The sequence below is a fragment of the Chiloscyllium plagiosum genome, unplaced genomic scaffold, assembly GCF_037043375.1.
Source record: "Chiloscyllium plagiosum isolate Xiang-an unplaced genomic scaffold, Cpla_swu_hap1 HiC_scaffold_21, whole genome shotgun sequence".
Classification (NCBI taxonomy): Eukaryota; Metazoa; Chordata; class Chondrichthyes; order Orectolobiformes; family Hemiscylliidae; genus Chiloscyllium; species Chiloscyllium plagiosum.
This window is the reverse complement of record NW_028270159.1, coordinates 56,827,641-56,850,377: the sequence shown is the minus strand read 5'-3', so window position 1 is coordinate 56,850,377 and position 22,737 is coordinate 56,827,641. Positions and strand designations below refer to the sequence as shown.

General features: G+C 44.5%; 1 protein-coding gene across 1 annotated transcript in view; it reads left to right on the top strand.

Annotated features, from left to right (window-relative positions):
* The window catches only part of LOC122564689 (ectonucleoside triphosphate diphosphohydrolase 8-like), a 98,321-nt gene that overhangs the window by 5,328 nt on the left and 70,256 nt on the right, over window positions 1-22,737 (top strand). Inside the window, exon 3 of the mRNA XM_087998661.1 lies at window positions 19,410-19,527. Coding sequence (XP_087854787.1) covers window positions 19,410-19,527 — 118 coding nt within the window. The remainder of the gene's footprint in view (window positions 1-19,409; window positions 19,528-22,737) is intronic.

The window sequence follows — 22,737 nt, the reverse complement described above, 5'->3', positions numbered from 1 at the left end:
GAGGCTGAATAGGCTGGGGCTGTTTTCTCTGGAGCGTCGGAGGCTGAGGAGTGACCTTATTGAGGTTTATAAAATCATGAGGGGCATGGATAGGATAAATAGACAAAGTATTTTCCCTGGGGTGGGGGAGTCCAAAACTAGAGGGCATAAGTTTAGGGTGAGAGGGGAAAGATATAAAAGGGACCTAAGGGGCAACTTTTTCATGCAGAGGGTGGTATGTATATAGAATGAGCTGCCAAAGGAAGTGATGGAGGCTGGTACAATTACAGCATTTAAGAGGCATCTGGATGGGTGTATGAATAGGGAGCACTTAGAGGGATATGGGCCGGGTGTTGGCAAATTGGACTCGATTAGATTCACTACAGTATGGAAACAGGCCCTTTGGCTCAACAAGTCCACACTGACCCTCCAAAGAGTTATCCACCCAGACCCATTCCCCTACCCTATATTTACCGATTACTAATGCATCTAACACTATGGGTAATTTAGCATGACAAATTCACCAACCTGTACATCTTTGGATTGTGGGAGGAAACCCAGACACGGGAGACTGTGCGAACTCCACAAAGATGGCCACCCAAGGTGGGAATCGAACCCAGGTCCCTGGTGCTATAAGGAAGCAGTGTTGCCCATTGAGCCACCATGCCACCCCAATTAGTTTAGGATATCTGGTTGGCATGGGCAAATTGGACCAAAGGGTCTGTTTCCATGCTGTACGTCTCTATGACTCTATGTGAATTAACAAGAAAATTTATTGAAGACATGTTGGTGGTACAGTACACTCCATATTATTTTGCATTTTATGAAAACAGACGTCACTGCTTTCATCTTGTTGTTTGCCTCTCTGTGTAGCTCCAAATGTTATTTTTCCAGCATTTGACATAATGTTATGGCCTCACATGCTGTCATAAAGATGGAGGCCTGTGATGAGAGCCTGCTGCATGATCTGAAAGCCAGAGGGACAAGGTACATCGAATCACAGTGTCAGAGCCATCCAATGGTTGCTGCTGTACCTCTGACAATATCCTGATCCTTACGGCCTCTGTGTCCAAAAGTGAGTGAGTTGGTCGGTATGGTGTGAGGCAGCAAGGTGCAAAACAAATACATGGCCAATGCATTAGCATTGGCAAGGGTTTAGTAAATCCCACAATTATTGTGCCCTGTACAGTGGTCTGTGTGAGATATTTCTTTTCCTTTAAAAGCCCAACATCGGTGTGTTCTGCAGCATCCTTTCTCACATGTCCAGTCACTTGCTGCACCCACTTCGATTGTGGTCACAGCCCTTTTGTTCCTACCGTGGAGATTGGATTTACTGCGCAATGGAAGGTGACCGCAAGCTGTCCTCAACCAGTGGCTTGCAGTCTTTGCCTGAACATGTCAGTGAACATCCAAACATCCAAATCCCCTTCCTGGCAGGCCTTCCTGTAAACTCCATAGATTTTGTATTTCCCCAGATCCACACCCAATCCATGTCTGTACCTGCCACCTTTCCATAGCAGTTCCTGGCACAGGAGATGATCACAGCAAAGGCAATAAGACACTATCCCCTCTTGAAGCAAAGGTACTCCTGACTATGGATAAATGGCATTCCTGCATGACCCCCTTCCCATTCCTGCTTTACCAATACAACCCTCTTGTAGATCCTATTGCCCTCTTCACAATTGTAATCCTCCCTGCAATGCCCAATCCTGAAGAATAATTTGCTAAGCCTCCTGTCACAACACATGCCCCTTTTGGTCCTCCCATCACTGCATCCCCTGCCAATCCCACAACCTCCTCTCCTCTTAGTTTCTTCTTATGGACCCATTAGGCTCACACAGGCCCCGAGTAATCCATCTGGGCAGCCCCTGAGAGAAATACCCAGACCTGTTAATAGCCAGATCAGACCTCCTTAAAGTATGTTAAGAAGGTAGCCTAGATCCTAACTTTTTCTTATTCTAAAGGTAAATGTGAGGTGCCATGTTCCAGATGCAAGGCGATTAGCCAAACTATTCAAAATTAACTATTCAAAACAAAATTTGTTCAAACATTATTGTTAAAATGCAACAAAAGAAAGAAAAACTTGGAATAAGTTAACTCTTTTGGAAAACTTAGCAGAATAATACATATCGTAATTATTACTAATTACCTGTTTCAGTATAGTAACACTTGATGGAAACACTCTTTGGCAAAAAAGCAAATTCCGAACACAGATTGTCACACATGCAGAGTCCATAGCAGGCACTAAACCTCCAGTTTTTGGCTGTGACTGAAAAAGGGTCAAAAGAAAACTTCCACCTTTTCAAGACCTGAACAGCTAACTAAAAATCCTGGATTTGAGAGAATTTGACCACACCCATTCAGGCTGCTTCTATTGTTCCAACTTTAAAAAATAACCAAGGCCTCGCAGGTTGTGTATCTTCTTATAGACTGGTCAGCACCTGTCACCCAACCTTGCTGTAAAAGTAACCAAGACAGAATATCCCTGACTGACAGATGTATATCTCCTTGACCATATTAGGCCTAACCTGCCCACCTACCCTCTCCCCAGACTGGCCGCTGTGAAGCCACAGGTCTGACCATAACCCGCTCCCTATACTGCAAAGACACAGATCCCCTGACCATCCAATCAGATGGAGAAAGTGAGGTCTGCAGATGCTGGAGATCAGAGCTGAAAATGTGTTGCTGGAAAAGCGCAGCAGGTCAGGCAGCATCTAGGGAACAGGAGAATCGACGTTTCGGGCATAAGCCCTTCTTCAGGAATGAGGAAAGTTTGTCCAGCAGGCTAAGATAAAAGGTAGGGAGGAGGGACTTGGGGGAGGGGCGTCGGAAATGTGATAGGTGGAAAGTGGTCAAGGTGAGGAACTTCCATATCCGCCACAGATTCACCTGCACCTCCACACACATCATCTATTGCATCCTCTGCACCCGATGTGGCCTCCTCTATATTGGGGAGACAGGCCGGCTACTTGTGAAACGGTTCAGAGAACACCTCTGGGACACCCGGACCAACCAACCCAACCACCCTGTGGCTCAACATTTCAATTCCCCCTCCCACTCCACCAAGGATATGCAGGTCTTTGGACTCTTCCATCGCCAGACCACAACAAAACGACGGTTGGAGGAAGAGCGCCTCATCTTCCGCCTAGGAACCCTCCAACCACAAGGGATGAACTCGGATTTCACCAGTTTCCTCATTTCCCCTCCCCCCACCTTGTCTCAGTCTAATCCATCGAATTCAGCACCGCCTTCCTAACCTGCAATCTTCTTCCCGACCTCTCTGCCCCCACCCCAGTCTGACCTATCACCCTCACCTTGACCTCTTTCCACCTATCACATTTCCGACGCCCCTCCCCCAAGTCCCTCCTCCCTACCTTTTATCTTAGCCTGCTGGACAAACTTTCCTCATTCCTGAAGAAGGGCTTATGCCCGAAACGTCGATTCTCCTGTTCCCTGGATGCTGCCTGACCTGCTGCGCTTTTCCAGCAACACATTTTCAGCATCCAATCAGATGCCTATGGCCCATTGCCATACCGGATCCTCTGACTGATAGGTATCTCCGTTGACTTCAGTAAGAATAAATCACCTAAGATTCTTTGAAACTTAAACGTTTGCTGCAGAGGCGGTGTGTTTGCCACAGGTATGAAATTGTGTTGCACAGGACACTACTGAACAGCAAAATGACAAAGTACTGCTGGCCAGCAAGGCAAGCTGCCTAGATTGTGTGGCTGTGCTAATTGGTATGGCAAGACGTGGATTCAATGGGCATACAGGTAGGCAACAAAGTGAGTGAGCACTAAGAGAGTAAACCCAGCAGCCCCAAGATACAGCTTGGTCCAGTCCATCAGCCTGTCTGTGAGCTTAAAGTAACCCCCTGCAACCATTCATTGCTAAATGCCAGTGTATCCTGAAATGCACGTCTGTGTTCCAGAATGCACTGCCATTGTATTAAAGAGATGCCTTAATTATTCTAAGGGGTTGGAAAATGCTGGATATCAATGTTTATGGACATACAGCTGGTGCCCATGATCTTGGTTTGAGATGGTTGTTGGTGCTGAGCAACACGGAGACCCTTCAGAGCAAGCAGCGGGCTGAATTCACCAGGTTTCCAGTGAGATTTCCATGTCAAATTTTCTTGAAATCTAGCTTGTTCGACAGATTTGCTAAGATAGGAGGCTCAATATTAATGAGACAGAGCTGTTTACAAGGTGTTTAACAAGCAATAATCCCCCTGAACTGGCAACTTGCCATTTTCACACATGAAACCCACAATGCCGCTTTAATGTTGCAATCAGCCTCACCTGACGTCTCACCCGATTTTACCACAAATCTTGCCACCCTGCCACCCCGTGCTCCCATTAGAAGGTTGAACAGTTCATCAAATACACAAACACCTTCTACCCAAACTCAAATTTACCTGGACCATCTCGGACGCCTCCCTTTCCTTCTTGGACCTCTCCATCTCTATCTCTGGCAACCGACTAACCACAGGCATCTACTAGAAACCCACTGACTCCCACAGCCAGCTGGACTACACATCCTCTCAACCAGCCTCCTGTAAAAACACCATCCATTATTCCAAATTCCTCCCCCTCCACCACATCTGCTCCTAGGAGGACCAAGTCCACCATAGAGCATCCCAGATGGCCTCCTTCTTCAAAGATCCCAATTTCCCCTCCCACGTGGTTAACAATGCCACCCAACACATCTCCTCCACATCCTGCACCTCCGCCCTTCAACCCAACCCTTCCAACCACAACCGGTTCTCACCTCCCAACCTACTAACCTACATTGCATCATCCTCTGCCACTTCAGCCACCTGCAAACAGACCCCACCACCAAAGATATATTTCCCTCTCCACCCCATCTGCATTTCGGAGAGATCATTCCCTCCGCGACTCCCTTGTCAGATCCACGCTCCCCACCCCCCCACCCACCAGCCCACACCCCACACCTGGGATCTTCCCTGCTACTGCAAGAAGTGCAAAACCTGTGCCCACACCTCCTTCCTCACTCCAATCCAAAGGATCCTTCCACATCTGACAGAGATTTACTTGTACTTCCACACATGTCATCTACTGTATCTACTGCACCCAATATGGTCTCGTCTACATCGGGGAGACAGGAAGCCAACTTGTGGATCATTTCAGAGAACATCTCTGGGACACCCACACTAACCAACCCCACTGCGCCGTGGCTGAACACTTCAACTCCCCTCCCACTCTGTCAAGGGCATGCAGGTCGTGGGCTTCCTCCATCGCCAAACCCTAACCACCCGACGCCTGGAGGAAGAATGTCTCATCTGCCACCTTGGGACCCTGCAACCACATGGAATCAATGTGGATTTCACCAGTTTCCTCATTTCCCCTCGCCCCACCTTAGCTCAGTCCCAAGTTCCAACTTGGTACTGCCCTCTTGACCTGTTCATCTTCCTTCCCACTTATCTGCCCCAATCTCCTCTCCAACCTATCACCTTCCCCACCACCTTCATTTACCTATCGCATTCCCAGCTAACTTCCCCCCCCCCCCGCCCCACCCCACCCCCCCTCCCATTTATGTCTTAGCCCCCTAGTCCACAAGCTTCATTCCTGATGAAGGGCTTATGCCCAAAACGTTGATTCTCCTGCTCCTCAGATGCTGCCTGACCTGCTGTGCTTTACTTGTCACAGCCCATACTGCTCAGACCCATATATTCTAGGCTGGGTAAGACTAACTCAATGAGAGGACAGAGACTCTGTTTTAGTCATGTGAGCAAATTTGTATATGGGTAAAACAACAGATCAGTTGGCAGTGTTCAGAAAGCAACTTAGTTTGTTGCCTGAAAGTGAAAGAGATCCACCTGCTAAAGAAATCAGTCATGAATGACTTGAAATGAAAGAAAATGCAAAACTGAAGCAAACAAAAACCACAAGGAAACAGAACAGACCCTGAAGCAGGATATAAGGTCCAAAGAAGAAGAGTTTAAGGTCGGTCAGCATCTCTGGTCTGAAAGCAAGTATGTTCAGGATAGATATTAATTAACATTTTGCCTTGCAAAATGGAGTCAAAGTTTGGAACATTCTTTCACAAATGTCAATTGATAATAATATCAATTATTCAATTTGAAATCTCTGATAAGGTTTTATTGGTAAAAAATGTTAAAAGATTTTGTTAAAGGCTAATTATTTGGAGTCAGAGCACGGAATAAACAGATGTCACTGAATGATGCATGTTAGAATCAAATGGTGTAATGACTCTTCCAATTCAGAGACTAGGTACACCCCACTGTTCCAGGTTGCCATTCTCAGTCTCCACCCCTCACTGTCCTCATTCCACACTATCCATACTTTATTCTCCTCACTGCACATTCACCTCACTGTATTCACCAAACACCCACATCTCTCATTCATCACTGTCTGTCCTCAGTCCTCACTCAGTACAATCTTCAATTAGAAGTTTAAACACCTACTTCAGTGTGTTTGTACCAATTTGTACCAATACTGGAGAAAGCAGGATCTGTTTCTGTTGTTGGAAAATAGAATACAATAGAATAGAAATTTATTGTATACTTTTCCATGAAAAATACAGTGAAAAGTTTGTTTCCCTACCACAGCACATATATCAATGACGAAGTTAAAAATCACACACCACCAGGTAATAGTCCAATAGTTTATTTAAAAGCACTAGCTTTCGGAGCACTGCTCCTTCATCAGGTGGCAAAGCACCTGATAAACAGGCAGCACCTCCAAAGCTAGTGCTTCCAAATAAACATGGTGGACTATAACCTGGTGTTGTGTGCTTTTTAACTTTGTCCATGCCAGTCCAACACCAGTATCTCCAAATCATATATTAATGACAGAAATCAAAAAGTAAAATTAATTCAAAGTTCATTACAGTTCAATTAATGGCTCCAGAGCTCAGGAAAGGCTAATGAGGGAACGATGGAAAACCCTGAAAACACAGCCAGGACAAGACCGCCATTCCAGGATGAGAACGCTATGCCAGCCCACTGGAAAACTGGGCCGGAAATCTCTGCCAAACAATGGCATGTTGGGTTGAAATTGCCTGTTGGTCTGCTGGAATAACTGGAAATCAAAGATGAAGAAGATCCCCACATGATGACCAAATCTCCACGCCAGGCCAAAACCACCCGTCTTTACCTTCAGGCTCCCAAGCCTAGCTGTGGACCTGGAGCATCAGCAGACCTGGGCATCAGGGCCAGGGCAGTCAGCCTAGTACCTGCTCCTCACCTACTGGAAAACCTGAGCTGGGATGGAGCCATGGCCGGCTCATCCTAGTGTTGCTCCCGCTGCTGCCCGAGGCCACCTCCTGCACCCACCACACTGAGGTTTTTGAAGAAAAGGAAAACAAAGAAAATAGAGAAACCAAAGAGCAACCATTAAAAGAAGATAAAAATGAGAAAGAAAGCCAACAGGATGGACGAGCCCCGGGCTCAGCCCCCTATTCTGTCAATGCGTTGCACACAAATTTGCTGAACCCAGGGTTGCAGGAGATTACAGAGATAGAGATTCTGCAAAAAATGAGAAAGTTACAATCCACGTAATTATTTAACTAAAACTACCCCAGGTCAGCGAGGACAGGATGATTGCGTGTGAGTTAGAACAAGTCCAGCAGGTTTGGATGGCTTCACAGAGGATGGAATGTGAGAAACCAGCCAGGAGTGCGATGGAATTGTCAAGTCTTGAGGTAACATTGTCAGGAATGAAAGTGCTGGGTGAAATAAGATTAGTGTGAAAAGGGCATTGTTACTGCAGTGGGAATAGGTGATGTTAGTGATAGGGAGAATACATGGTCAAAATTTCACTTAAATGCTGACACTCAAGCTGGAGAGGGTTCAGAAGAGATTTACCGGGATATTGCTGGGAATGGAAGGTTTGAGTAAAAAAAAAGAGAGGCTGGATAGGATAGGATGTTTTTTATTGGAGCGTTGATGGTTGAGAGGTGATCTTTGAGAAGTTTGTAAAATAATGAGAGGTATGGATAATATGAATAGCAGGTGTCTTTTCTCTGGTTTGGGGTATTTCAAGTGCAGGCAGGTGGGACTAGTTTAGATTAGGATTATGGTCAGCATGGACTGGTTGGACGAAAAACTCTGTATTCCATTTTGTACAACTGTACGGCTGTATGACTATACCATGGTTGCAAACAGGCTGACTCAGCCTCAACAATGTTACCAAGGGGACGGATCGATTTGATTGTTGAATCTGTGTCAAGGAACACAGACAGTAGCTTTGGTCTTTCTAATGTTTAGTTGGAGGAAACTTCTACTCATCCAGAACTAGAAATCAAACAATCTGACAACACCAGATAGGCGAAACAGTGCATGCAACTGAGGTATGCATTTAGATCATGTTGTTAGGGGGAAGTGCACAGCTGAAAAACTGAATAAAACTGAGAATAGATCCTTGGAAATCACCAGAGGTAACAATGTAAGAGAAATCCTTTGCGGGTGATTCTCTGGCTAATGTGAAAGATAAGAATGGAATTAGGTGACAGCAATCTTATGCAGCTCGATGACAGTGGAGAAATGTTGCCATCAATGTGTACCAGTCTGCAGAATAGGTCAAGAAGAATAGTGAAGGAACATTTACCTTTGCCAGTCACACAAGATGGAATGTGAGACTTTGATAAGAGCTGTTTTGGTATTAAGGCAGGGACAGAAAAACCTGTTCAGGTGGGTTCAATCATGGAGCTTCAGCAAAGACAAGTGTGCAGTTGAGAAGTGACAACAATCAAGGCTTTTGGAGACAAAAGGAAGAGTCAAAAATGGTATTTTGTATGACAGAGAGGACAAGGAATAGGTCATTATGCTCAACAAGCTTGTTATACATTTTAATGTAATCATCGCTGACTGAATTCTTTTTGATACTTTTTTACCCACACTATCCTCAATCTTTTACCTAATTGCTAATCAGAAATCTCCTAACCTCTACTTAAAATAAACTCAAGCTTCCACAGTCCTCTGAATAGCGAATTCCAAAGATTTACAACTTCTTGAGTAAAAAGAGATATACACATCTCAGTCCTAAAAGCATCTTCCTTATTTTTAAATTTTTCCCCACCCAACTCTGGTTCTAGACTCTCCAATTAGGGAAAACACATTTTTGGCATCTTCCCGATCCATCTTTTTCAATATGTTGTAGGCTTCAATGAGATCACTGCTCATTCTTCAAACATCTAGAGAATACAGAATTAGTTTGTCCAATCTCTATTCATAGTACAATCCTACCATGCAGGGAACCAGTCTGGTGAACCTTTATTACACTCCCTGTATGGCAATAATATCTTTCCTGAGATAAGGAGACCAAAACTGCACACAAAGCTCCACATATGGGCGAAACAAGCTCCCGTCCAATTGAAGCAAGACCTCACTATTCTTGTACTCAAATCCAATTGCAATAAAGTTACTATTCCATGAGCCTGTCTAATTGCTTGCGACACTTGCATTTTAGACTTCAGTAATTTTTTGATTTGGACATCCTGGCCTTTTTTTACATCTACATTTTCCAACGTCTCACCATTTAAGAGATATTCTGTACACCTACTTCAACTGTAAAAATGGATGATCTCATAGTTTTCCACAATAAATTCCATATGTTATGTTCTCAACCATTTGCGAGGCCTGTCCAAATCGTCCTGAAGGTGCTTTACCTCTTCCTCACAACACATCAAACATAGAACTTTATAGCGCAGTATAGGTCCTTCGGCCCTTGATGTTGTGCTGACCTGTGAAACCAATCTAACGCTCATTTAACCTAGACTATTCCATTATCATCCATATGTTTATACAATGACCATTTAAATGCCCCTAATGTTGGTGAGTCCACGATTGTAACATCATCTGAGGAAAATGGCTCTCACTGTTCACCCCACCTCATCCTATGATCATCTTGTACACCTCTATTGTCACCTCTTAGCCTTCTCTCTAATGAAAACAGTCTCAAGTGCCTCAGCCTTTTTCAGAAGACATTCCCTCCATACCAGGCAACATCCTGGTAAATCTCCGCTGCACCCTTTCCAATGCTTTCACATCCTTCCTAAAATGCAGCAACCAGAAATGTACACAATACTCCAACTGCGGCCGCATCAGAATTTTGTACAGCTGCAACATGACCTCGTGGCTCCGAAACTCAATCCCTCTACCAATAAAGGCTAACATATCGTACGCATTCTTAACAACCCTATCAACATGGGTGGCAACTTTCAGGGATCTATGTACATGGACACAGAGATCTCTCTGCTCATCTACACTACCAAGAATCTTACTATTAGCCCAGTACTCTGTATTTCTGTTACTCCTTCCAAGGAGAATCACCTCACACTTTTCTGCATTACACTCCATTTGCCACCTCTCAGCCCAGCTCTGCAGCTTATCTTATGCTTGTCTGTATCCTGCAACATCCTTCAGCATTATCCACAACTCCACCGACTTTAGTGTCATCTGCAAATTTAATAATCCATCCTTCTATGCCCTTATAAAAATGACAAATAGCGTTAGACCCAAAACAGATCCTTGCGATATACCACTAGTAATTGAACTCCAGGATGAATATTTCCCATCAACCACCATCTTCTGTTTTCTTACAGCAAGCCAATTTCTGATCCAAACCATTAAATCACCCTTAATCCCATTTTCTGCAATGGCTTACCGTGGGGAAACTTAGCAAATGCATTACTGAAATCCATATACACCACATCAACTGCTTTGCCCTCATCCACCTGTTTGGTCACCTTCCCAAAGAACTCCATTAGGTTTGTGAGGCATGACCTATCCTTCACAAAACCATGTTGACTATCCCTAATCAAATTATTCCTTTCTAGATGATTATACATCATATCCTTTTCAAACCTTTGCCCACAACAAAAGTAACGCTCATTGGTCTATAATTAAATTAATTAATGGTTGTTTCTACTCCCCTTCTTGAACAAGGGGCTAACATTTACTATCTCGCGCTATTCCTGTAGAAAATGACGACTTAAAGATCAAAGCCAAAGGCTCTGCAATCTCCTCCCTAGCTTCCCATGGAGTATCCTCGGATAAATCCTATCTGGCCCAGGGGACTTATCTATTTTCACACTTTCAGGAATTGCTAATACCTCCTCCTTATGAACCTCAATCCCATCTAGTCTAACAGCTTGTATCTCAGTATTCTCCACGACAATAATGTAATTTTCCAGTGTGAATACTGATGAAAAATATTCATTTAGCGCTTCTCCTATCTCCTCTGACTCCACACACAACTTCCCACTACTATCCATGACTGGCCCTAATCTTATTCTAGTCATTCTTTTGTTCTTGATATACCTATAGAAAGCTTTAGGGTTTTCCTTGATCCTACCTGCCAACGACTTCTCAAGACCCCTCCTGGCTATTCTTAGCTCTCTATTTAGGTCCTTCCTGGCTGATTTGTAACTCTCAAGCGCCCTAGGGGTATGATTCTCACTTTGGGTCTTCTTCTACACAGACTTGCAAGAGATCCCAGATTCAAATCCCGGACGAGCCCGCATTTCATGAGTGGGTGGTACAGTGGTTAGCACTGCTGCCTCACAGTGCCAGAGACCCGGGTTCAATTCCCACCTTAGGTGATTGACTGTGTGGAGTTTGCACATTCTCCCCGTGTCTGCGTGGGTTTTTTCAGAGTACTCCGGTTTTCTCCCACAGTCAAAGATGTGCAGGTCAGGTGAATTGGCCATGCTAAATTGCCCGTAGTGTTAGGTGAAGGGGTAAATGTAGGGGAATGGGTCTGGGTGGGTTGCGCTCTGGCGGGTCGGTGTGGACTTGTAAGGCCGAAGGGCCTGTTTCCACACTGTAAGTAATCTAATCTAATCTAACTAAGCCTTCATGTTTCATCTTTAAATAAGCCTCCTTCTTCCTCTTGACAAGAGATTCAACTTCTTTTGTAAACCATGGCTACCTCGACCGCTTCCTCCCTGCCTGATAGGTATATACTTATCAAGGACACGCATTGGCTGTTCCTTGAATAAGCTCCACATTTCAATTGTGCCTGTCCCCTGCAGTTTCCTTTCTCATTCTATGCATCCTAAATCTCACCTAATCACATCATAGTTGCCTTTCCCCTAGCTATACCTAACCATTTACATTGCTAAAGTAAACGCATCCGAATTGTGGTCACTATCACCAAAGAGCTCACCTACTTCCAAATCTAATACTTGGCCTGGTTCATTACCCAATACCAATTCCAATGTGGCCCCAGCTCTTGTTGGCCTGTCTATATACTGTGGAGAAAGTAAGGACTGCAGATGCTGGAGATCAGATCTGAAAATGTGTTGCTGGAAAAGCGCAGCAGGTCAGGCAGCATCCAAGGAACAGGAGAATCGACGTTTCGGGCATAAGCCCTTCTTCAGGAATGAGGAAAGTGTGCCCAGCAGGCTAAGATAAAAGGTAGGGAGGAGGGACTTGGGGGAGGGGCGTTGGAAATGCGATAGGTGGAAGGAGGTCAAGGTGAGGGTGATAGGCCGGAGTGGGGTGGGAGCAGAGTGGTCAGGAAGAAGATTGCAGGTTAGGAAGGTGGTGCTGAGTTCGAGGGATTTGACTGAAACAAGGTGGGGGGAGGGGAAATGAGGAAACTGGAGAAATCTGAGTTCATCCCTTGTGGTTGGAGGGTTCCTAGGCGGAAGATGAGGCACTCTTCCTCTAACCGTCGTGTTGCTATGGTCTGGCGATGGAGGAGTCCAAGGACTTGCATGTCCTTGGTGGAGTGGGAGGGGGAGTTGAAGTGTTGAGCCACGGGGTGGTTGGGTTGGTTGGTCTGGGTGTCCCAGAGGTGTTCTCTGAACCGTTTCGCAAGTAGGCGGCCTGTCTCCCCAATATAGAGGAGGCCACATCGGGTGCAGAGGATGCAAATGATGTGTGTGGAGGTGCAGGTGAATTTGTGGCGGATATGGAAGTATCCCTTGGGGCCTTGGAGGGAAGTAAGGGGGAGGTGTGGGTGCAAGTTTTACATTTCTTGCGGTTGCAGGGGAAGGTGTCGGGAGTGGAGGTTGGGTTGGTGGGGGGTGTGGACCTGACGAGGGAGTCACGGAGGGAGTGGTCTTTTCGGAATGCTGATAGGGGAGGGGAGAGAAATATATCCCTGGTGGTGGGGTCCGTTTGGAGGTGGCGGAAATGACGGCGGATGATTCGCTGTACATGGAGATTGGTGGGGTGGTAGGTGAGGACCAGTGGAGTTCTGTCCTGGTGGCGGTTGGAGGGGCGGGGCTCAAGGGCGGAGGAGCGGGAAGTGGGAGAGATGCAGTGGAGGGCATCGTCGACCATGTCTGGGGGGAAATTGCGTTCCTTGAAGAAGGAGACCATCTGGGTTGGCTTGAAGAAGGAGGACATGCAAGTCCTTGGACTCCTCCATCGCCAGACCATAGCAACACGACGGTTGGAGGAAGAGCGCCTCATCTTCCGCCTAGGAACCCTCCAACCACAAGGGATGAACTCAGATTCCTCCAGTTTCCTCATTTCCCCTCCCCCCACCTTGTCTCAGTCAAATCCCTCGAACTCAGCACCGCCTTCCTAACCTGCAATCTTCTTCCTGACCTCTCCGCTCCCACCCCACTCCGGCCAATCACCCTCACCTTGACCTCCTTCCACCTATCGCACTTCCAACACCCCTCCCCCAAGTCCCTCCTCCCTACCTTTTATCTTAGCCTGCTGGGCACACTTTCCTCATTCCTGAAGAAGGGCTTATGCCCGAAACGTCGATTCTCCTGTTCCTTGGATGCTGCCTGACCTGCTGCGCTTTTCCAGCAACACATTTTCAGCTCTGTCTATATACTGTGTCAGGAAACCCTCCTGCATATATTGGACAAGAACTGACCCATCTAAAGTGCTTGAACTATAGCTTCTCCAGTCAATATTTGAAAAGTTAAAGACCCCATAATAACTACCCTGCTACTTTCACTCCTATCCAGAATCATCTTTGCAATCTCTTCCTCTACATCTCTGGAAAGTTTTGGAGGGCTATAGAAAACTCCCAACAGAGTGACTGCTCCTTTCCTGTTTCTAACCTCAGCTTATACTGCCTCAGTTAAACGAGTTCTCATCAAACTTCCTTTCAGTCACCATAATACTGTCCTTGACGAACAATGCCACACCTCCCCCTCTTATGAAACATCTAAACCCCAGAACCTGCAAAACCATTCCTGACCTGCTCTATCCATGTCTTCGAAAAGGCCACAACATTGAAGTCCCAGGTACCAACCCATGCTGCAAGTTCACCCGTCTTATTCAGGATGCTCCTGGCATTGAAGTAGACACACTTCAAACCACCTTCCTGCCTGCTGATATACTCCTGCAATCTCAAAACCTTATTCATGACCTCACTACTCTCAACCTTCTGTACACTGGAGCTACAATACAGGTTCCCTGCTGAATTAGTTTAAATCCTCCCAAAGAGCATAAGTAAATTCCCCCAAGATACTGGTTCCCTCTGGTTCAGTTGTAGGCCATCCCATTTGTAGAGGTCCCACCTACCCCAGAATGAGCCCCAAATATCTAGAAATCTGAATCCCTCCCTCCTGCACCATCCCTGTCATGTGTTCAACTTCTCTCTCTCCCTATTCCTCACCTCGCTAGCACATGGCACGTGTAAGAAACCAGAGATAACAATTCTGTTTGTTCTAGCTCTAAGCTTCCACCTTAGCGCCCTGAATTTCTGCCTTACATCCCCATCCCTGACATTGGTGCCTGTAAGGACCATGACTTGGGGCTGCTCCCTCTCCCCCTTAAGGATCTTGAAAACATGATCCTGGCACCTGGGAGGCAAAACACCAACCGTGAGTCTCTCTTGTTCCTACGAAACCTCCTATCTGTCCCTTCTGAGCAACAGGGACAGACTATGTGCCAGAGACCTGTACCCCATGGCTTACCCCTGGTAAGTCATCCTACCCAACAGTTTCCAAAATGGTATACTTGTTATACAGGGGAATGGCCACAGGGGATCCCTGCACTAACTGCTTCTTACCCCTTCTAACAGTCACCCAGGTATCTTCATTTCTAGGAGGAACTACCTCCCTGTAGCTTTAATCTATAACAGTTTCTGCCTTCCGAATGATCCTGAGTTCATCCAGCTCCAGTTCCCTAACACGGTCTTCGAGGAGCTGGAATTGTGTGCACACTCTGCAGGTGTACTCAGCTGGAACACTAATGGTGTCCCTCACCTCAAGCATCCCACAGGAGGGACATTGCTCTGCCTGCACTGCCAGCCCTGCTAACTTCCCTTCACTAAGAATTGAAAGAGGATAAAAAAAGCTTACCTGATTTCCCTCTAGTGGTGTAAGGTTAGAGAAGATAGGTGGATGGGAGAACCTACAGGTGTATGGTCTCAGGTGTACCTGTAGGGAAAAAAAGTCCCAGAAGCCTCTGCACTCTGGTAAGTTTTTAAATGGAGAATTTACCTTCCTGACAGCCCCTGGTTTCCGCTCTCACCGCTCCTGCTGCAGAAATGAATTATATAATCCAGATTTGGAAATATTATATTTGGTCCACACGTCCAAACCATCGATAGATTGTAAAAAACTGGGGCCCAAGTATTGATCCTTGAGGCACTCGACTAGCTACAGTCTGCCAACTTGAAAATGGCCCATTTGTTCTTACTCTGTTTCTGTCTGTTAGTCAATCATTAATCAATGTTAGTACATCACTCATCCCACAGGTTTTATCTTTTGCTAAAACCAACCTCCTGTGTGGAAGTTTATCAACACTTTCTAAATATTCTGCATCCATTGACTTCCCTTCTATCAATTTTGTCAATGAAAAAGTTGTAATTCTCAAAGAATTTCCAAGTTAGCCAAAGAGGATTTTCCATTCTGAATTCCATGCTGTCCATAACAAATCAGATCATTTTTATCCAAATGTTCATTTATCAAGCCCTTTGTAATTGATTCTAGCATTTTCCCTACCACTAACACTGAAAGGCTCACAGACTTGTAGTTCCCTGTTTCTCTTTTCCCTTTCTTTCTTAATTGGGGTGACAGTTAGTAGATTAGCTAAATTAGTTAGAATCTTTCCTGAATCTATGGAATTTTGGAAAATGATACCAATGAATCAATTATCTCTATAGCCACCTTCTTCAAAACTCTGGGTGAGAATCAGTAAGTTTTGAAACATACCAATTGGAGGTCCCATTAATTTTTCTAGTGCAATCTTCTTACTAATATTAATTTCCCTCAAAACACTATTCTTCCTAAATTATTTGGATCTCTAAATCTGGGATATTCTTGTACCTTTCCATGTGACGATAGATGCAAAATAATTATTTCTTTATTCCCCACTTTACATTCACCTGACTATGCCATATTCACCCATATTAGCCAAACATTTCAGTTTTACAGACTTGTACAATTGGGGAGGCAATGGCGTAGTGATATTATTACTCACCTATTAATCTAAAGACCCGGTTAATGCGCTGGGGTCATGAGTTCAAATCTTGCACACAGCAAATGGTGGAATTTGAATTCAAGAAAAATCTGTAATTAATAGTCTAATGATGACCATGAAACCAGTATTGATTGTTAGGGGAAACCCCATTTGGTTCACTTTTAGGGAAGGAAAGTGTTATCCTTACGTGGTTTGTCCCAAAGCAATATGGTTGACTCTTAACTGAACTCTGGGCAATTAGTGGGCAGCACGGTGGCACAGTGGTTAGCACTGCTGCCTCACAGCGGCAGAGACCCGGGTTCAATTCCCGCCTCAGGCGACTGACTGTGTGGAGTTTGCACGTTCTCCCTGTGTCTGCGTGGGTTTCCTCCGGGTGCTCCGGTTTCCTCCCACAGTCCAAAGATGTGCAGGTCAGGTGAATTGGCCATGCTAAATTGTCCGTAGTGTTAGGTAATGGGTAAATGTAGGGGTATGGGTGGGTTGCACTTCGGCGGGGCGGTGTGGACTTGTTGGGCCGAAGGGCCTGTTTCCATACTGTAAGTAATCTAATCTAATCTAGTAATGGGCAATAAATGCTACTCCAGCCAGCGATGCCCGCAAGCTGTGGATGAATTAAAAATCAAAGATTTAACAGTCCATTTTTATGTTTTGCATTAGATTCATAATGTATTGTTCTTGTCTGTCCTTCCGCAAAGTTGAATATCATTGAGGTCTCAATCACAAAGTTATAGAAGTGTTACAACACGAAGGAGGCCATTTGGCCCATCATGCTTGCACTGGCTCCTTAAATAAGCACCATTACCTAGTTCCAATCTTTTGCTTTTCCCTCAGTCATTGTCATGCAGCCATGATTCTGTAATGGAAATTAAATCATACCTAGATATTCTAATTGTGCCTTTCGATCATCTAACAGTTTGTAAATGGTGCATACATTCAGATAAAGTGCCTTTTGTTTTTTTTTAACATCATTCTGCCGTAATCTGTGCTCAGCTTTGTTTCTATCATCTTCTACTTCCTATTACCAACTTTCGAGTCTTGCAATTTGGGTTACCGTCAGATTCCCACCTCCCCTAAAAACTACTCAAACAAATTCCAACACTACTAGGAAACCTTACTGTGAGGATATCAATGCTGACATAACCTGTCCAACTTGTAGAAGTGCTACATGCACCCAACCCCTCAGAAATTTGATACACTCCTTCAATGCCAATTCTCCAGCCAAATATTCAAACAATCAATCCTCACATTGTAATTCTCACAAGCAGGTGGAACATGAGTAATTCTGAGATTATTGCTCATGAGGTGCTGCTGTTTAACTAGTTTACTAGCTCTATGAATTCTGCTGTCAGAATCCCCTACCTATATCATCAGTAATAAATGTGGATAACAACTTCCAGCTGATCTCCTTCCCCCAGAAAGATGCCCTACAGCTGCTACATGACAGCCAGGCATCAGAGAGGCACCACATCATTCGTGTCTCATGAACACCTGTCTGATCCCCTTACTATGGAATTGTTTATCACTATTGCCCTCTGGTTTTCTTTCCCTATCTCTTCTGCACCCCCTATGGAGCTGAGATGCCTTTGGAACTTGTCCTCTTGTGGCACTTCTTTGAGGAAATATCATCTTAACAAGTTAACAAAGTAGAATACCACCCATCACTTTAACAAATTAACAAAATAGCCATCAACTTAACGGGTTAACCAAATATAATACCAACTAGCAAGTATGATATACACTGTGGATCCCTCAACTGGCCACCCTAGTATAGGCAAAACAGACATGCCTTGAAGCCTGGCACTCTAACCAGAACTCAATCAATAGACACATTGAACTGAAACTAGTCAGATACAGAATTTGAAGTACCAACAAACAGAGGCATATAGATACCATGTGGCACAGACCACCAATACCTTATCAAAAATGCACTGATGATGTCACCTAGCGAGGCAATGAAACATTTGCAAAAAAACACACCAGCACAGTGAATGAATCCATGTCTATCATTCACAACTCGAGCTGCAAATCTTCTCAAGAACTCTAGATTCCTCAACTACTTGCCAATTTTCTTAGACAGCCTGGTAGAAACCCATTCCCTCTCTGTACACTTCTAATCTGCAGTGTGACCTCTTCCCTCAGTGTACTATCCACCAAGTTTCCTGCTTCGTGGATGTACAATAGTGACTTAAGATGCTGCTCAATTTCCAAGGCTCAGGGCTCAAGCTTTTGCAGCTGTTGACACTTGCTGCAGATATATTTTTGACAGAGGGTGTGTCTATGATTTTAGACAGAGAATGACACTTGTATACTGTAGGATAGACACTTCACTTGGCCCAGCTGATTTGCCTTTTGTTACCAGAGATGAGGAGAATATTTTCCTTGGAAGGTTTTCAGAGCTCTTTTTCTCAATAGGTGGTAGAATTAAAGTTTTGAATATTTTTAATGCAGAGGCAGATTTATAAGCACTGGGGTAAAAGATTATCAGGATGGTTGGCAAGGTAGAGAGTGATCAGATCAGCCAAGATCTTATTGAGTAGCAAAGCAGAATTGAGGGGACAGAGTAGTCTACTCCTGCTCTTTGTTCATATGAATGCACCTTCCTTGAGCATTAAGTGCTGGTGCCAAGATTAGATTACATTCCCTACATTATGTAAACAGGTCCTTTGGCCCAACAAGTCCACACCGACCCTACAAAGAGTAACCCACCCAGACTCATTCCCCTATTTAGCCCTGACCAGTGCACCTAACAGTATAGGTAATTTAGCATGGCCAATTTATATGGCCTATACATCTTTGGAAACCAGAGCGCCTGGAAGAAACACACACAGACACAGGGACAATGTACAAACTCCACATAAACAGTCACCTGAGGCAGGAATCGAGCCCTGGCACTGTGAGGCAGCAGTGCTAACCACTGAAACACCTTGCCACCCTCACTGAGAGATCTTCCGGCTGAAAGGGAGGGACATTATTCATTGATCAACAAGTCCTCCTTGTTTAACAAGAAATCACTGATATTTATTTTTTTTTTGTACTTATTCAGTTTGGGATTGTGCTTGATGCTGCATCGACATATACTTCGATTTATCTTTACCACTGGCCTATGAACAAAATGAATGGAACCGGGGTTGTCAGTCAGCTGTACAAGTGTGACGTTGATGGTAATGTCTCTTTCTATGAAAAAATCAATTGTCCCTTTTAAGACTTTTACTGTCTTTTTCCTTAGTCATTCCTGTGGTATAGCCTTGCTCTATCTTCTTAAGTCCAAGGGACACAGATGTGAGTAAAAATGCTACATAAATGATGTAACAGTCTGGTCCCCACTGATGCTCCTGGCTATTAAAACTGCTCATCATTCCAGAATCAAACTGGGATGTAAAGATAAATGTTTCTTTTCTCCAGTGTAAATCCCATCCCCTCTACCCTTGCCTCCAACAATAAAGGTGAGCAGCTAGTGAAATTTCTCTGCCACCTAGACTGAGACAAACCAATCAACCCTTGCCTCTTAGTGGACTGGTTTACCCATACTCCCTCAAATGCTCCCCTGTTCACATCCTGAACTTTGTACCTTTCTCTAGTTTCTCTCCTATCTCCTCTCATGCCTCTCTGAACTCATACAAGCAACAGGGCCTCGTGCTCCTTTGACCCTATTTCCATGAATCGATCACCAACTCCTCCTTCTGATCTCCATGTTAGCTAATCTTGTTAATGGTTCTCTTTGGGTACTCTTTGCCTCAAGTCAGTGTGACCAATGTCTAACAACAAATGAAGAGAAATTTTCTCCAAGTAAATATTGAGTGATCAAGGTCTCACCCTCTGACTATTGATGACAAAATCAGAAAGGGATCTGTGTCACTTCCTTGGGGGAGGCATCACATTATATGATTATCAGGTTCCTATCAAGCCAATGTTGGCAATTCCTCGGGACTTAGGACACCAAGAGTGGAAATCAGATGTCAGTAGTTCTCCATTATTTAAAATAGCAACAAGAGTTGTACCTGCTGGACTTCATCAGAAATTGCTGCTGGACACAGGCAAGTAAATGTAGAATGGGGGTCACAGAGATGGGGTTACTGGTTGGCAGGTGGTCAGAGGCAAAGGCAAGGGAGTGGCTTTCAAGAGGCGGGGTTTCTTCCTCTCTATCTAATCCATAATTTTATAATCTCAATCATATCTCCTTTCAATTTCCTCTGCTCTGAGGAAACCAACTGCAGTCTATCCAATCTCTCTTCATAACTTAAAATCTCCAGCCCAAGCAATATCCTGGTAAATCTCCTCTGCACCTTCTCCATTGCTATCAATCGCCCTGGTATGTGGATTCCTGAAGGGCATGAAACACTCTAGCTATGGCATAACCAATATTACATGCAGTTTCACCAAGATTTTCTTGCTCTTAAACTCTAAAGGCTAATATACTTTATTTCTTCTTAACCACTTTCTCCACCTGTCCTGATACCTTAAGGGACCGGTGTACATATAGACCAAGATCTGATCCTCAGCGTTTCCCAGAGACCTACAGTATATTATGTATTCCCTTATCTTGTTTATCCTGTTCAAGTGTGTAACTTCACATTTATCTGTCTTGAATTCCATTTGCTTCTGATTAGCCCATCTGACCAGCTCACCTATATTCTTCCTTAGTCTAAGGCTAATTTCTTTTACAACACCACCAATTTTTGTGTCATCTGCAAACCTACTGATCAACCCTGTTATATTAAGGTCTAAATTATTTATATAGACCACAAACAACAAGGATACCAATACTGACCGCTATGGAACCTGTACTGGATGCAAACTTCCAGTGGATACAATCATGGATACAATTTGCCAAATTTCCTTGGATCCGATGGGCTCTTATCTTTGCTATCAATCTGCCATGCAGGTCCTTATCCAAGACTTTGCTGAAGGCCAAGTAGATTATATCAAAAACTTTGTCCTCATCTGCACACCTTGTCACTGTCATCATAGTCATAGAGTCATATAGCACAGAAGCAGATGCGTCAGTCCAACCAGTCCATGCCAACCATAATTCCAAACTGAACTAGTCCCACTTGCTTGCTCCTGGCCAATATTTCCCCAAACCTTTCTAATTCATGCGCTTATCCAACTGTCTTTTAAATGTAGTAATTATGCCCACATCTACCACTTCCTCAGGAAGTTTATTCCACACAAAAATCACCCTCCATATAAAACATTTGCCCCTCATGTATTTTTTAAATCTCTCTCTTTTCACCTTAAAAATACACCCCCTGCTCTTGACATGTGCCTCCTAGGGAAAGGACAACTACCATTAACTCTATCTATTATTTTATAAACTCCTCGGAGGTCAGCTCTCAACCTCCAATGCTCCAGTGAAAATGTCCCAGCCTATCCAGCCTTTCTTTATAACTCAAACATTCCACACCCAGGAAAATCCTGGTCAATTAATCTGGTCCAATCAGAGAGCACTGGCTGATAGATCTAAACAGCAGTGTCAGACGTTCTGTTTAATCTGAGAGTTGGCTCTGAGGAAGCTGAATCAGTGTCAAGGATTCTCCACATGGAAATAAAGGGGGACTTGGTGACAGGATACTGGTGTCTGTGGAGTTACTTCAGTCACCTCTTTGAAAAGAACAGAATAGAATCCTACAGTGTGGAAACAGGCACTTGAGCCCAATAACTCCACACTGACTCTCCAAAGAGTATCCCACCCAGACCCATTCCCCTACCCCATTACACTACAGTTCCCCTCACTAATGCACTGAGCCTACACATCCCTGAACACTATTGGCAATTTAGTATGGCTAATTCACTTAACTTGCACAACTTTGGATTGTGGGAGGAAACCAGAGCACCCAGAGGAAACCCACACAGACACGGGGAGAATGTACAAACTCCACACAGAGAGTTGCCTGAGGGTGGAATTGAACCCAGATCCCTGGCGCTGTGAGGCAGCACTGAGCCACCTTGCTGCTCATGAAAAGTTAAATCAAGCTGGTCAGATGTGACTTCCCCTTAATAAACCATGCTGCCTATTTTTAATTAATCCCTGCCTCTCCAAATACAGATTAATTCTGATCCTTAGAATTTGTTCCAACAATTTCCCCACCACCATGATTAGACAGACTTACCTGCAGTCCCTTCTTTATCCCTTGCTCCCTTCTTGAATAGTGGTATTGAATATTGGCTGTCCTCCAGTTCTCTGGCAGTCTTGTGGCCACAGAGGAATTTGAAATGTTTGCAAGTGCAGCCATTTCCTCCCTTGCCTCTCTTAACATTTCACGTGGAAATTTATCTACTTTTAAGACTGCCATACCACTCAGAACCCCCTCTCTGTCTATGCTAATTTATTTAATTGTATCACAGACCTCCTGAGTTTTATACCTATATTG